Source organism: Terrapene carolina, unplaced genomic scaffold, assembly GCF_002925995.2.
Source record: "Terrapene carolina triunguis isolate 2854851 unplaced genomic scaffold, T_m_triunguis-2.0 Scaffold66, whole genome shotgun sequence".
Lineage (NCBI taxonomy): Eukaryota > Metazoa > Chordata > Testudines > Emydidae > Terrapene > Terrapene triunguis.
The window spans coordinates 43443692-43460654 of record NW_020664417.1 but is presented as its reverse complement, the minus strand read 5'-3'; the positions used below and the strand labels follow the sequence as shown (position 1 = coordinate 43460654).

At 44.3% G+C, this 16963-nt stretch overlaps 1 protein-coding gene across 1 annotated transcript in view; it reads right to left on the bottom strand.

Annotated features, from left to right (window-relative positions):
• Positions 1–16963, bottom strand: part of STOX2 (storkhead box 2) — a 37422-nt gene that overhangs the window by 1995 nt on the left and 18464 nt on the right. Inside the window, exon 3 of the mRNA XM_024194420.2 lies at positions 9494–11756. Coding sequence (XP_024050188.1) covers positions 9494–11756 — 2263 coding nt within the window. The remainder of the gene's footprint in view (positions 1–9493; positions 11757–16963) is intronic.

Here is a 16963-nt window from a genome sequence, read left to right as displayed (position 1 = left end):
GCTTTTTTGCCTGGGGTGGCAAAAAAGCCAGAGCCGGCCCTGGCACTTAGCCCTTCTGAAAATTAGGCCATTTAATGAGGTATCTAAATAAGGACACAGAAGCCTAAATTTGAGCCACCAATTTTTGAAAATCTTGGCTATTGTATTTAAAGTCAGTTCTATCCCTCCTCCTCCTCCTTTTATATTATACCTCCTCTTTTATGTTCTACCCGTGAGGATATTTGCATGAAGACAGACTTTATTTTTAACGAATCATTTGCTCCTGCTATTTATTCTCCACCTATAGCCATAATTCTTTGTTAACGATAATTATTTCTGTGGAGATGAATACAAAACCATACACAGAGGAATGAATTCAGGTGTGGAATAAACAGAAACAGAATTACTAAGAATCACTGATACCTAGCGGAAAACTTTGAGATGTGTTATAATAGGTACACTTCTGCTTACCATTGGCCCTCTTCTGCCTTGAGTATTACCCATTTGCTTCAATGGACAATTTGCATACCACTCAATGTGCGTATGACAGGCAGAAACACACCCTCTCTCATTTTCTGACTTCTCTTCCTAAACTTTTAGCTGGGGATGGACAGATGACTGAAAAACAGCCTTTGTTTTTACAATTCATGAGTTCCTGCTCTTTATTTCTGACATGAAGTCATATTATTCAATTTGTAACCATCATTTCCAGATTTTCAATCGTTTTCAATTTTGATGTCACAAACTGACTGTGACAACACGTATATCCTGAGATTGCCGTCATCCTGCAATGCAAGCTGTGTGTGCAGATTGATGGCAGGGTTAGGTATGACTCCAGAGGAGGGAAAAGCAGCGGGATTGCATGACCTCTTCTTTTCTTTCTTTCTTTTTTAAAGGCACCTGGAGCCAACTTGAATAGCTGTATCAGCAAAATGTAATGTGAGTCTGATAGAAGTTTTTCCAATACGGATATGTTCAAGAATTTGACAGATAAAATACCTTCAGTGTCTTCTGACTTTAGAAGGAATTCTTTCATTATCAAGATCCTGTTAAAGTGTGTTTTTTCCAATTTGTCATCCTTTTAAAATATATATTTTCCTTTTATGGTGCTGAAATGGTAATTTTGGTTACTCAGGTGTACTAAACACCACCTGCTTCCTAGAAAGAAACTCCAAAACCAATTTTTTTTATTGTAAAGTGGGAAGGTGGTAATGGTACAGTATTTTAATTATAATTAAAAGGCCAAATTTACTCTTAACTCCATTTACTTTAATGGAGTTACACTGGTTTTGAAATTGACCAGAAGTACCCATTTTAGTTATCTCACAATAAAACTCATTCCTTGGGTACATGAAACCCCTTGAAATATCCAGAGTACATCCTGACTTAAAAAATAGCTTCTTGACTGTTGTATGTTACTCTTGACTCATTTTAATGGCTCTTGCCAAAAAGAGATGTTAAAAAGTGGGTAGTAAAGGCAGACAAAGAGAGGGATTATACAATAAACCTAATTTTAAAAACTGCCATTTCTATTTCCCATTTGACTTTATATAAAGCTAGTACAGCAGTACAATACACTGAACTTATTTGTTCCATTATTAAGCTAGTTAAACTTTACGCTGGATAGAAATAGAGCTTTCTGCTTCAGTGCAAAGAATGAAGGCAGATAGAATATCTCCTAGAACTAACTGAACTGCAAATTTGAGGTACACAATCACATACGTGAATCCTGTCAGCTAGCCAAACAGTAGTATAAGAACTGACTCATATGCAAGCAACCCGGAGAAAGAAAAAGCTCTGTATGCCAAATAAGATCAAATTGTTTGGGTGGGAGGTGCAGAGTGCTATATGGGCAACAGTAAGAATAAGTGGAAGTGTACTTCCATTTAAAAAATAAAAGATTAGTTTGTAAGAATACCCATACTGTTGTTATAGTGCAAGTATACCCATACTGCTGTTATAGTGGAAAGATGCTAAGCATCTGCATAACACGTGATCAATAAAATGGATCCATTCCTAAACCTTCTAAGGTTATATGACCTTGGTTTGCTGCAAGAACAGGTAAAAGAAATGGATACTACTCACTGTAACTATGGTTCTTTGAGATGTGATGCAGACACGTATTCCACTTAAGTGTGTGTGCCTCAGCGTGTCAAAGCTGGAGAATTTTGCCTAGCAGTGCATATAGAGTTCAGCGCTTGCACCTCGTGGCGTAGCTCTTTCCCTTTAAGTTCCTTCGCAGCAAACACCCAGAGACTAGACTCCAGTGCAGAGGGGAAGGAGGGTGGGCCGTGGAAAATACTTTGGCATCACATCTCAAAGAACCACAGTTTCTCAAAGAACCACAGCCGTTTCGTCTTCTTCAAGTAGATGCAGCTGTGTATTCCACGTAGGTGACTCACAATCAGTACCCACCCCAGGAGGAGGGGCTCAGTCTGCCTATACAAGGATTGCAGGACCACCCTACCAAAACTTGCATCTGCTCTGGAAGATGCTATAATGGCATAATGATTAGTAAATGTATGTGTGGACGACCATGTAGCATCCCTGCAAGTGTCCAATATTGAGACATCATTGAGGAAAGCTATTGATATTGCTTGCACTCTCGTAGAATGAGCTCGCCGCTGCTAAGGAGGTTGAGCCGAAGTTATCTCATATGCAGTCTCCATACAGGATGTTATCCATTTTGAGTGTCTGTGAAGAGACTGCTTGACCCTTCAAACTATCTGCATATGACACAAATAAAGTGAAGCATGAAACAGTTTAGTCCTGTCTAGATAGATGGCTAGGCATCACTTGACATCCAATGAATGGAGACTCTGCTTCTCTGGAAATGAATGTGGCTTAGAAAGAACACAGGTAAATATACTGTGTGGTTCAAATGGAACGGAGAAACTACTTTAGACAAAAATTTTGAGCGTGGTAGTAAAGTCACTTTGTCCTTAGAGACCTGTATGTAACGGGGCTCTGCCATCAGAGCCAACAACTCTCAGACTCTCCTTGTGGATGTTATTGCTACTAGGAACCAGTGGCTCCGGAACCGGGGTGGGGTGGGGTGGGCAGCGGGGCCATAGCCCTCCCACTTTTTGAAAGTGGACAGGCCTGGCCCGTCCACTTTTCGCCTGGGCGCCCTTCCCCCCCAAGGCTCAACCCCTTGGCCAGGCCAACATGGAGCCTGGCCAGGGAGCCCAGGTGCCCCCGGTGTGGAGGAATTGAGAGCAGCCCCGGCCTGTGTTCCCTCCCCCCATGCTCTCCGGCCGGCCCAGGGCAGATGGACGTGAAGGGTTCGCGACTCTGCGCCAGCTCACCTCAGCTGCTCGCACAGCTCTCCCTGAACCAGCTCCTGCCGTGGGGGGGGGAGGGGTAGAGGGGCACATGCGTGGGAGCTGCCACCCATCCATGGTAAGAGCCGCACGGGCAGATGTAGGGAGCTGCAGACCCTCCACCTGCCCTGGGCAGGGACATGGGTGGGGGTCTACTCTTAACAGGCCCCTGACATCACGGGCAGATAGAGGGTCTGCTGCAGTTCCCCACAGCTGCCCACATGGCTCTCATCGTGGCTGGGTTGTGGCTCCGAGGCCCTGCACCCTGGCCAGAGCCACACGGGCAGCTGTGGGGAGCCTGGGTCCCTCCACCTGCCCTTGGTGGAGGAGGAAGGGATGCAGGCAGGGGGCTGCTTTTGCTCCCCTCCCCCCAGGCAAGGGCGGGGCCTTGGGAGGGCAGAGGCCTCCCCCCCACTCTTTTGAGAAGGCTCTGACACCCTTGCTAGGAACACAGTTTCATGACACAAAAGTGGAAGAGACAAGATATGAGGGGTTCAAGTGGAGGTCCCACTAAAGCCACTAGGACTGTATTAAGGTCCCACAAAGGAACCGGCTCTCGCACCAGAGGATGGAGACAAAGAAGCCATTTTAAGAATCTTGCTACCATGGCATTGGATAAGACTGATCTTTTCTGAACGAGGCGGGGATGAAATGCCAATATCTCTGACAGATCCCCTTCCAATGAACTAAGCACAAGTCCAACGACTGAAGGTGCAGCAAGTACTCCAAGATGTCCTGGATAGAGGCCAGCACTGGTTGAATTCTGCAAGCCAATGATCACACCAAAAACCATTTTCATTTCATTGCATGGGCTATTCTGGTAGAGGGCTTTCTACTGTTGAGTAGGATCTGTTATACAGTCGCTATCCCTCCTCATTTGGCCACGAAGCAACCAGTCTGTGAGATGCAGGGAACTGAGTGCGGGATGCAATGTGTGACCACGATTTTAAGAGAGTTGGTCAGGATGGAGAGGAAGGGGTATGGGAGGCTGAACTGATAGCGCAAGAAGGTTTGAAAACCAGCACAGTCTCAGATGGGCTGGGGCAACGAGAATGAGCTTGGCTCAATCCACTTTCAGATTGAGGCTGACCGGTGGGATGACCTGGGGAAAAGCATACAGGACAGCCAACTGCTAGCTGAGAAGGAAAGCGTCAGACAGGAAGCCCAGTCTGAGGCCCCCTCGAGAGCATAACAGGTGACATTTCCTGTTGTGTCTCGTAGCAAATAGGTAGATCGTCAGAATGCCCCAAGTTGCAAAGGTGACCTGGAGGATGTTTGTCTTCAGAGACCACTTGTGACACAGGGAAAAATTCCTGCAGAGATGGTTTGCAAGATGATTTTGGACCCCAGGCACATAGCCAGCTATCTGAATAACGCTTTCCTCAATGCAGAACTGCCACAAACTGATTGCCTCTTGACAGAGCCTCCTGTAGTGTGTTCCTCTTTGCTTATTCACAGAATACATTGTGGTGGTATTGTCGGTAAGTATGTGAACTACTGAGCACCTGATATGGTCCAGAAAAGTGTGACATGCATTGTAGATAGCTCAAAGCTCCAGCATGTTGATATACAATGAGGGCTCCTGCTCTGACCATAGACCTTGAACTTTCAGCAACCCTAGATGTACTCCCAAACCCATCAGGGAGGGATCGGAGACCACAGACCTGGTTGGCAAAGGCCGGATGAAAGGAATGCCCTGGCAAACGTTCTCTGGAGGTGTCTACCATTGCAAGGAGTCCAAGACCAGGTGATGAAGACAGACTAATCTGTCCAGTGTGTGAAGAGTCGGACGGTAAACCGTCCTGAGCCACATTTGGAGGGGGCAAAGGCAGGTGCAAACTGGACCACCTGGGTGTAAGAAGACACGTGGCCCAAGAACCTCAGGCACATCCAAACTGTAGTGGAAGGCTGACACTGCAGACTGAGGCAAAGGTGGCAAATCACCTGAAAACAGTCAATCGGCAGACATGCTCTCAAACACATAGAGTAGGGCCCCAATGAACCCGATTTTCTAAGTGGGAACCAAAGTTGACTTCACGGTGTTTAGGATGAGACCCAGGTGGTCGAGCAAGCACAGTGTAGTGCCGATGTGAGCAGGAACGTCCTCTCTGGACCTGCTGCTCTCTAACCAGTTGCCCAGACCCGGAAAGATGTGGACTCCTTTCTTCCTGAGAAATGCTGTCACGACAACCATGCATTTAGTATAAACCCAAGGGGCAGAAGAGAGGCTGTATGGAAGCACAATATACTGAAAATGGCATTCCACTATGACAAACCGAAGGAATTTTCTGTGGCCCAGCAAAATTGCCACATGGAAGTAGGAGTCCTGAAGGTCCAGAGTAGCAAGTCATTCATTTTGAGACAACACGGGAGGATAGCTGACGAGTGATCATTTGGAACCTCATGTATCTGATATATTGGTTGAGGTCACGAAGGTCAAGATTGAATCTTACCCCTGCAAGTGGTATCGAAGCCAATGTGCTCCAGAGGACCTTAGCAGGTCCAAGTAGCTCATCGTTAATGGGGAAGGCGACTCTCTGAGAGGCAGATGACTTTGGGATATCCACTAACTTGTGAGTGTTCTCCTGCAGGAACTCCACATGGAGATCTAGGGAAGCAGCCGCATGCCACAAAAGGTCCTGGTACACCTTGAAATCCTCTGGTACCGAAGGGGAGAAAGAGACCAGCACTGTGGAATTGTCCAGGGACAAATATGGAGTGGTTAACTGTGCCAGACCTGGATCCTGCTCCAGAACTGATGGGCGTGGGCGGAATGACTCTGGAGGCTCTGCAAGGGGAAGGCTCACTGATACCTGGGCCTGTAGAGGATCGATGGTCCCTGTCACAGACCTGGTCGGCGAGATGAGGGGTGGGACCTATGTGACCGAGGAGCATCCCACGGATTCCCACGGGTAGGGCATTGGTGACAGTAGGCACTGGGCCAGAGGCCCCCGCCCCGACTGCAAAACAAGTGACAATCTTGGTACCCAGAGAGCTCCATGAACGGCCACTGATGTTGGTCAGATGGTGGGACAGTCAGAGGATGAAGATCCCGACCTGGATTCCAAAGACTCCCAAACTTCAGGGGATAAAGGAGGAGCCAGCCCTGAGGGTGTGAGCAACTGGTCTGACTCGCCCATAGCCTAGAATGACGAGGGAGCTGGGGCCGATGGTTGAAACAGTACAGGTTGTTTCTGGAGCTGGAAGCGGTGTCGACCCTGAAGTCAGCTGCAATACCAAAGTAACTGACAGTGCTGAAATGGAGAGCAGTGAGTGCCAGTCACAATTAACAGGGCTGGAGAGGTCCATTGCGCAGAGTCTGGTACTGATCCCACTTCTACTGATCATGAAAGGGAAACCTCAGGGTATAGTGCCAACAGACTCCCAGGTTCAGTGGCCCACCCAGCCTACGGGGCTATAAAAGATGCAGCCTTAGCAAAGTCCTGGACCAAGGATGAGGTCAGGACAGAAAGGCAGAAGAGGTCCATTGCAGCCTGATATGCTGCTAGTGCAGGAACAGCCAGTGCTGGCATCCCTCTCATTGGTACCAGACTCAATGGATGCTCCAGGGCCCCAGAGTCAATGGTATGGGGTCTCGGACCTCCTTGCATGGTACTGGGAAGCGGTTAATGGACTTGCTCCATCCCACACACCGGCCGATTCACCCTGTGCCGATCCACACTCCTTCTGGAGGAGGGACTGGGACCTGGAGCAGGCTCGGTTGGTCTTATGCTATTATTTCCTCGGCACACTCGATGGGAAAACAACTCCTCCAGCTCTTCAGAGAGGCACCAGCTCCAGGAAGTGAAGCGGCAGCACTCTCAGAACCAGTGGGTGAATTCTGATCTGACGAAGGCGTCGGTGCTGAAGCAGGCCTCGTGGCCTGTTTGAGCAGGCGCTGCTTCAGACAAAGATCCCTTGCCACTTTAGTCCGTTTGGTGAAAGATATGCAAATAGAACACTGTTCCCTGATGTGACTTCGCCTAGGCACAACAAGTACTGCATGTGGGGATTGTTGTTTGGGAATCGCTCCCGCACACAATGGACAATGTTTAAATCCCGGTGAGGGCATCACCAGGGAAATACTTAAACTACCGCTAACTAACACTAAGTATTAAGGGTACTAATTAACTATATACAACTAGAAATGTCAGTAAAAATAAAAAGCGACAGAGTCCCGTGGCACCTAATAGACTAACAGACGTATTGGAACATAAGCTTTCGTGGCATGCGTCTGACGAAGTGGGTATTCACTCACGAAAGCTTATGCTCCAATACGTCTGTTAGTCTATAAGGTGACACAGGACTCTTTGTTGCTTTTTACAGATCCAGACCTACACGGCTACCCCTCTGATACACAGAGCTCTGCCTCCAGCCACAGGTGGTAAGACAGAACCAAGTGGGGAATAGGGCAGCGCAGTCTCATAGCCAGGGAAGAAGCTACGGCCACAAGGGGTGAGCGCTGCCCCCCTCAGGTTCTGCTTGGGAAAATACTCTGGCTCCAGAGTGCAGGGCTGCACACACCCAAGTGAAATACATGGCTGCATCTACTTACAGAAGAACCTTAATTACTTCTTCTTACTTTAAAATTATATTTTTAAATTTACTGCTAGAAATAATTATCCCCATTAATGTGTCTTTTTAAAAAATAAATTACCCCAGTGATTTGGTGGATAGTGCAGCATGTAGCTGATTGGAGGCAAAGCAGTAGCTCTAAAAATCCTTGAACCAGGGAGGGATAAAAGTGCCACAGAAGAGTTACCCTCAGCCATGGAGCAGCAGGGGAGATGTGAAACAAAACTGCATTTCATTCCCGCAGTAAGGCAGCTTTCCCTGACAGGCTATGCTGTGAAACACTTGCTACTGTTTAGTAAGAGGAGGGACAAAGATATGCTGAGGGATCAAGAGGCAGCACAGCACAAAGAGTTAGGTAGAAGCCTAAAAGTCAACCTACATGACTCTCATTCTGAGCCATTGAGTCAAACTCTGCTCTCAATTACATCATCATCATCATTCTGGATTAACTATCAAAGCCATTGGAGTTTTCTCTAGACTGACACTATTTTAACTGAGAGGAGAATCTGGCCATGTGTGTAGAGATGAGGCTTACTTTGCATACGTTCTGAGACCCCCACTACAAACATTCAATTTTTTTTTAATAAATTAACAATTTTGAGAAACTAAATCAATTTAAAACAGAAAAAAATATAATTTCCTTTTACCTAACAAGATTCAGATTTTTTTTGTTGTAAAAGTGAAGGTGATAAATAACTTAGGTCTACAATAGGATACTGCAAAAGAACTATAGTACCACCTGTAAATTGTTACTTTGTCTTAAAAATCATTGGTCTGGATTAATTGGTTGGTTTCTAGGATACACAATGAGACTTGAGACCCAGTCTACCAGGGCCATGGCTTCCTCTTGGATCAGAGAGGAGAAGCCTCAATGAAGGATTATTAAACTGGAGATGACACTGTAAAGTCTTCAGGGTGGGCATATATCAGCAACTGTCTCTTCCCATATGTTTCTAAAACTTCTAACACCATATAGAATCCTTGCACTCCCTTCCTAGACATTACAGGCTAGACACCTCTGTTGATGCACTGTTTGGACATCTTCAGAGACCAAACTTCCTTAATACTTTCAGGGCTGTGGTACCTTCCTGAACCTCCCTCCACTCTTCTTCTAGGTAGAAGAGATTGCTCTTCAAATCCTACCAGTTTGGACTGGTGAGAGACATGGCTTCAGAAAGAGGATTTAAAAAATACCAGAGAAAAGCGTAAGTGGTATCTCTACGTCCCCTAATCAGCTATCTGTAATGTCTCAGCCAAAGACTCTGCCACTGTACTGTATCCATTCTTCCAGTTCATCTTGTTGAGGTTCCCCCCCTCCTATTCTAAATACAACATAAATTAATCAGAAAAAGTGATACAGGAAAGTTTGGGGTGGAGGGACAATGAGCCTATGGCAAAAAGGCAGTGGTAAAATTTGTTGCTTTTGCCTATGTGAGGGAAAGAAACCAAGCCATCGGTCTGGATAGAGGCTTTCTGAGGCTGCCTAAAAATGTTGTCTAAAAGAATGTCTGAAATAGTTTAACATATTCCCACAATCGCTCACCCATATGAAACACAGTAATAACTGAAAACAGAGCATTCTAGAGTGGTCCTTATAATTAATTTTACAGTCCTACCGTGGAGAATTGAACCCGCTGTCTACAGTAATGCTGCTGCTGTCCATGCTGTCCAGTCGAGCTGAATGGGTGGCTCTCTGGTTGCTGCTGTTTTCAGTTTCCTTGGGGGTGAGAAGAGTGAGATTCTTCTCAAACTTTCTTTGCAGATCCCTTTCTTTTTCCCGCTCCAGCAGCCACTGCATAGTGCCCACATCATCCCTGTTTTTTTCTTCCTCAGCATTTTTGTTTGTTCCTTCCTCTGAGTCATCATCATCAGAAACATTGTAATAATCAAAGGTGGCTTCCTGGTTCCCAACTGGCTCTTGCTGTCTCTGTGAAGCAGGTAAAACTTGTGTAACTGAGGTTACTATAGCTTGTTCAAGTTTCTCACATCTGACTGGCAGTGTGTCAGAGGGTGTCTTTTGATGGGGTTTTAGTAGGGGCGCACTGGACTTGTGATAGCTATTCACAGAGAGTGTATTGTGCAGAGGTTTAAAAAGTGTATCTTTGCTAAATATTTCTTTCCTTTTGTCCAGGCTGCTTGATTCAGTGTTATGGTGCTGAACTAGTCGCCCATTTGCGATCACCTCAGGGGTCTGGCCAGCAACTGGACCACCACATGGCCCTTTAGGGGATTCCTCTTTGTGTACCCCAGGTTCTCTGGCTATGTGTTGGGACTGTCTTTCTGAGGGAGAAAGTTTTTTTATTCCATCTGTTAAAGTCACTGAGTCATGGTCCTCTTTATTTTTCCCCAGTGGTGATGGAGCAGTAAGTACAGTCTCACTTGAAGTGTTGCATTGAAAATAATCATCAATTGCTGATTTTGTTGTGCAGGAGTTGAGCTCACTATAAGATGGTAAATTCTCTGTAGGCTTGTTTTGCTCCAATAAGCCGCAGGAATTGGGGGTTTCTACATTGCCACTAACTATTTCGGGTACACACACATCTTTATAATTTGCAGATGAAATCAGAGCCCTTTGATGGCTGAGTGACTGTGAAGGCCTTAAGGTACTGTCATCAATATACGCTTGGCTTGTTGTTTGGTCATCTGGGCTACATCCTTCAGCTACGTCTTCAGGTGTACCTAAAGTAGCAGAACCCAGAGGTCCTTTAGAGTTGTCCATCGATCTAGACCTTTCCTTGGCTTTGTTAGACCTCTCGTTCCTTGACCTTCTATCTTGTGTATGGCTGTGGCTTCGATGGACCTTGGAGTGGGAGCTTCCCCTTGAAGGTTCAGGAAAAGGCATCTCAGTTCTTCTTTTGGCCAGTTCACCAGATACATCCCATTCTGGTGTCATGGGAAAGTGAGACTCAATCACGCTAGGATTGCTGTGCATGATAAAATTATCTCCTTTGTGTTCTATTATGAAACAGCCTTCCCGTGGGGACCTAGTAAGGGGATCATAGAACTCATATTCTCTTTCACCTGGTATATCCAAATGGGAGCCATCTGAAGGGTCTCCTTTGGATACCCGGGTCTTGCTGTGTGACCGAGATTTTCCATGAGACTTTCTGTGATTCCTACTCTTTTTGCTTCGCCCACTATGGTGAGCTGAAGATCCAGCTTTGCTTCTTTGAGCTTTTTCTTCTTCAAGTTTCTTCATTAGTGCAGTATGCCTCATTACATTTTCCACAGTCAAGTCTGGGTTAATGCGCCTAATAATCTCCATTTCTACCTCCCTAGGTATAGTGGTAGGGGTGTCTTCATCCCTCAAGGGCCATTCCTCAGGAGGAAACTGGGCAGAGAAATTGGCCAGCTGTTTTGCCTTGTCCTTTTTAAAGCTTAGCCGAAACAATTTTAGTCCAAATTTTTTAGACTGCTTTTCTACATCTTTAGGCTTTGAGAGTGTCTCTGCTTTATATGAAAAATTTACAGTACTTTTACTTTTTTCAGTGGGTGGTACCTGACACAGAGAAGGAGGGCAATATGAGTCTTTACAGTCTTTTGCTGATTTCCTCTGTAGGGTGGACGCATGCATGCTGTGCATGTCTTCTCTGCAACAATGGCAAGAGTCGCAGTGGTTTTTGGGTAAAGTTCGGTCCCTGACACAGCCTGAGGTGGAGGGAGTTATAGTTCCTTGTTGTGGAGAGGTACACTGAGACCTGTCAGGTATCCTCTCATCCAAATGGTACCATTTACTGTTAGTTCTTATGAGGGATGGGGTTATAAAATAAGTCTGTGGGGTCACGATGAAATAGCCATCTGGAGTTGGATATATTTTCCTCTCTCGTACAAGCATGTTCAAGGTATGCCGAAGAATTTCAGGACTGGGAGTTGGAACGCCTAAAACAACAGTAAATACATATGAGCTACTGTATAATCATGAAAAGTTCTTAGGCTCCCCTCCCACCATCCCAAACAGAGTTTTGCCAACACAAAAGTTATAGTATGCTGAGCAAACAATTCAAACTGAGCACATTGATAGGCATTCTGTATTCTGTATTTCCACTTCTCTCCTACATTTCAGTCATATGAATTATTAACTAAATAAAAAGAGGACATGAATAGAGTGTAAAAAATAACACTCTAGTTACTTCCATTGTGTAGGTGACCTTAAACTACAAAATGGAAAGAATACAAAGAAAAGAGAATCAAGGGAAAAGATCTAATTTTTATTATTCTAGTCAAATATTTACATCCCAATTCATCAATATTTATGTATTAATTATGATTTACAGCAATGTATAAATAGATGCAAATAACATTTTTTTTCAGATAAAAATGCAATAGAAACAAAGCACACAGGAGAACCATACCTCCAACACAATCCAACCGGCAGGACTTTCCCACCAAACCATTCCCACATAAACAAATGTCCCCATAAGGCTCTAACCTCCTCAGCTTCTCCAAGAAAAAGACTATTTGAATTACATAGATCTATTTTATTCAAACAAATGTGTTGATTATGCCGGATGCTGTTATTTATTTGTCTTCTAAAAACTTCCCCACAAGAGTTGCCTGGCCTTTAAGTGGAGTCTGATGGACCACATGCTTGAGTGCAGATATCAAATACATGCAGAAGGAATACCTTATTATTGACTACATAAAATCCACATAGGTCATTTTGTGGACTGGGCCTTGGGGCCTGATCCTGCATCTACTGAAGTCAACATAAAAATTTCCATTGACTTCAGTGGTGCAGGATCAAGTCCTTAATACTTCATTCAGCACCAAATAAGGCCCCGGCTAATGTGTAGGAGAAGCTAATGGCTGGGCTGCTCTCTTCTGTGTCTCCTCCTGTATATGTAGGAGACACAGAAGAGAGCAGCCCAGCCATTACGTACACCCATTCTGAAATGTATACCCACGTTTCAGAGGTTAGAGTTTGCAGTTACACTTTGCTACTTGTATTTGAGTACAGCAGGACGACGACATGGGACCAGCACAGTGAACAACATGCTGTCCAAGAGCTAGCGTGCCGTTGTGGCAATTACAAACTGACTTCAAACACTGGCTCTTGGTGTTACCACGTAACTGTGAGGGGAAGGGACAACAAAAATGTCCACATTTTGGAGCTTCATGTGCCAAAATGAAGAAAAGTATTTCTGATTCCTAAATGACTAAATTAATCTATAGTTTAGGAGGATGATCAAAAATAAATAAATAAAATAAATGGCATGGAACCAGCCCCTATTCTTCACCACTGCTTTCTTTCAAGGCAAAAACTCTTAACACACACCCCACACATGAAATACAATAGTTGAAACAGATGTTTATACAACCACCAAAAAAGAAGAGAAAAAGCTTTCATGCTTAATATTGAAGGAAATCTTTGTGACACAGGAATTAGTCGCTTTTGCTCAATGAATAAGAGACTGCTCAAGAACAGTTCATTGGTGCAAGTTAGTCAACTCATTTAGTACTAACAGGATGGGATCAGATCCTGCAGTAAATTTCTGGTTTCACCAGCTTACTCTTCAGGGAGACTTACAAAAGGGAGTCTTTTTCCATTGCTGAACAGATTACAGGATAAGAAGCACCAAGGTTTAGGACAGTCCTGAAGTTCTTGTTGCATGTACACCTTAGGAAAGAGAGGGTTTTCCATCCATTTGTTCCCAGGACTCCGAATAATCTCATCCTTGGTCTCATAAATGGGGAGAACAGAACCCTCCTCATCTCTAACCTTGAAAATCTTTATTTTATTTTGTTTTTTAAAGGGTGTTGAAACACTGGCTTCTGCTAACCCACTGCAGAAAAGACCAGTTGGATTAAGCTCCTAACTGGAATTTACCTGGGAAATATGAGGTAGGGGAAAGGCCCAGTTGAGGTCCATTCCCCTTATTCTTTGATGAACTCAGTGGGACCCTAGCCCATAACCTCACAGAAGAGCAACCTACTGGGGAGATCTCTCCTGTATAACTCAAGAGGAAACCTGCCTGTATCTGCCTTGCTGTGGCTCATGTGGGGGTGGATTCTTCTCTACTTCCTCCGCCGGCATCTTCTAAAAGGCCTTTTTAGTAGCCTGGCCAAGAAAGTGTTAATGCAAGTAGGTTCCAAGCCTTCATTATATGTGTGACTGCTGTACTGCTTGCTGGTAGTAGGCTTTAACCTTCCAAAGGCCAAAAATCTCCCCCACTCTCCAAGTTGGAAAGGTGAACCCAGATGCTGCTCTTTCAATTGGCAGAAGGGTTCATGCATTGGAGACACAGATAGCTCTTGATGCTGAGAGTATTATAACTATGCAGTCTGGGCAGTATCTCCCTCTTCTTTGCTTCCTCAGACAGCAGCCACCATGCTGACCAAAGATGTGGGTGTCTGTCTGGAGACAGAACTCGGGCTGCGGAAAATGAGGAGGGATGCTAAGAAATGAGTGCCAACATTTCTTTATTCCTCATTAGTTTTGTCTGTGCTAAAAGGACGTGTGGAGCAGTCACCACTCCAGAATTGGGAGTCCAGAGCAGAACAAAACCTTTTGCATTCAACTACTAAAGGTTATTTTTTAAAAAAAATTAATATGGAAAGAGATGCAGTGTTTCTTTTTCAAGGTTTGACTGCTTAAAAACAAAAAGCAACAAAAAACTCTAGTTCCACCTGCACCATATCAAACCCTTTTGAGTTGTATTTTTCTTGTGGCCTTTTCAGTCAACATTTTAGCAAAAGGCAATTTTAAAATTTCTTTGTGAAGTAAGTCATTATCCCCTTTTTTCTTTACAGTCAAAAGCTCTCTTACATAATACGCATGTTCTTAATAGGAGCTTCTAGAGTGCATTTTACAGAAAAGAGGAGTACAAAGTAAAGTGTTTTTCTCTCTTCCATACGTGAAGAACATTTCAATGAGAAAGCTAAGCTATTGCTGTCCAAATTTCATTAGAGTGGATTCTAATATATGCCAGTGTTTCACTAGTTTAGCAATTGTAGTTGTATGTTTTTGCGCACACACAGCCCTAAGCCCTCCTGAAGTTTTGACATAAGCCAACAATAGCCAAGATATAGAGAACTCATGCTAATCATTATTTCTAACTCACCCCATTAGAGGGTACACTGTATTGCAGTATGTATAGTAACTACTTTCTTATCTGGCTTTGGATGATATTTGTATTTAGAGGTGTTTTTACTGGGTCAATTACCAGGAATATTTGTCAGGAAAGGTTTATAATGGACCTGTTAAGAAGCTGAATAGGAACAATATGGAAACAAGAGTGAGAACAGCAGCAAAAAAGAAGCGGGCGAAGAGGAGTACTCAGGGCTTGTTTACACTACCGCTTAAGACATTCAGGATTGTGAAAAAGCCACCCCCCTGACTAATGTAAGTTAGATCGACTTAAAGCGGTGTCTACACCGCTCTATGTTGATGGGAGATGCTCTTCTGCAGACATAGCTTCTGCTTCTTGTTGAGGTGGAGTATTTATGCTGACAGGAGAGAGCTCTCCTGTCAGCGTAGCATGTCTTCACCAGAGGTGCTACATCGATGCATCTGCGCTGACGTACTGCGGTAGTGAAGACAAGCCTTTAAGATTCCAAGCTGTCTTCCCCCACCCCAAATTATGGGTCATACATACATTTCATGAAATAATCATCAAGGTAAGGCAAGAGAACTCAGATTTCCCCTTCTCCCTTTCCAGTGGGTGTACTCTTGCTACAGGAGATCATCCTGGAAGTAGTAGCAGAGACACACACCACCCTGAATGAGCAGGGCACACCAGCAGTAGCAACAAATCGGAATGTCTAAAAAAATAGGCAACTCTGTACTGGCAGGTAGACAACAAGAGCTTAGCACACACACACACAGAGCTCAGAGCCTTGTGTTATCTCCCTTGGCCAACACAAAATAATAATATGCAAACCCCCCCGGACCTCAAGCATCTACAATTAAAGAACTTGAAAACTATACTCTCAGCCTGAGCAGGCTCTTAGCATAGGGCAGAAGTGCCAAGAATGAATACAGTGCACACAGAGCCTGATATGTATTATCTGTTGATGTTTGGTTCATACTATCAAAGTGCATCTAGGTGCCTGCTTTGCGAATGCTGTCCCTTCCTCCTCTACCCTTAGTTTTGTTACCAGTGGCAGTGAACCAGAAAACCAGTGAACCAGCTTTTCTTTGTGTCTGTGTACAAGATTCACTGCATGGTTCAGTGTTACTCCCGCCGAAGTTCAAGGGTAGTGGTGCAGAAGTCCCTTTTCATGCTCCCCTTTTCATTCTAGAGATACAGTTCCTCATGGAGACACAATGTCTCCAGGCAGGACACCTCACCATTCCCTACAAAGGACTCCCCTGCACGGGAATAATGTAGGCCTCAATCTTTAATTTTACTTGTTTGTTCAATACTCGTTTAAAAAATAGGAAGAAAAGAAAGGAAAAAAGCTCTCTCCCGGGAGCTTTATAAAAGAGTTATTAAAAGAGATTGAAATGGATCTTTTGACGCTGTAATGGTTGTTATGTAAAAAGCATTGCAAATGCATTTTAAAAAAATATGTATAATTCACCCAACAGACCAAAATGACTATAAAGTGTTGTGTAAAAGACTCTTTAAGCACTGATTTAGCTGATGCTCTGTAGTTACACTGGGAGACTAACTCCTATAGACACAGAGTGTGAGCAAAAATCGTACGAAAATATAATTACCATGCCTGGGCAGTAAGCAATTTTCCAAGTTAAATATGTCAGCCTTCTCTCTTCCCCCTCCTACTTGGGGGAAGTTAGCTCCTTTGCATCTCTGATGTAGTCTGAAGATATCCCTTTATCACATCCACCATACAATCCCCCATTTCTGCATCTCAGCAGCAAAAAACGTGGTTGGGATTCTTTGGAGCCTACCACTACACACTAAAATTAGTTAGTGGTTTTATTATGGTCACAACTTCTCAGGTCCATTGGAACGAATAAGTCCATATAAAGGGAAAGAGATCCAGAATTGAATGTGGCTTGCCTGCCTCGCAGTAGAAAGCACTGACACTAGGCTGGCTCCCACTACTGTTTTTTAAAATATTTTTGCATATGGTACAGTTTAAATGGTCCCATGATAGCTGGAGGGTGCTTCCTGTAGCCC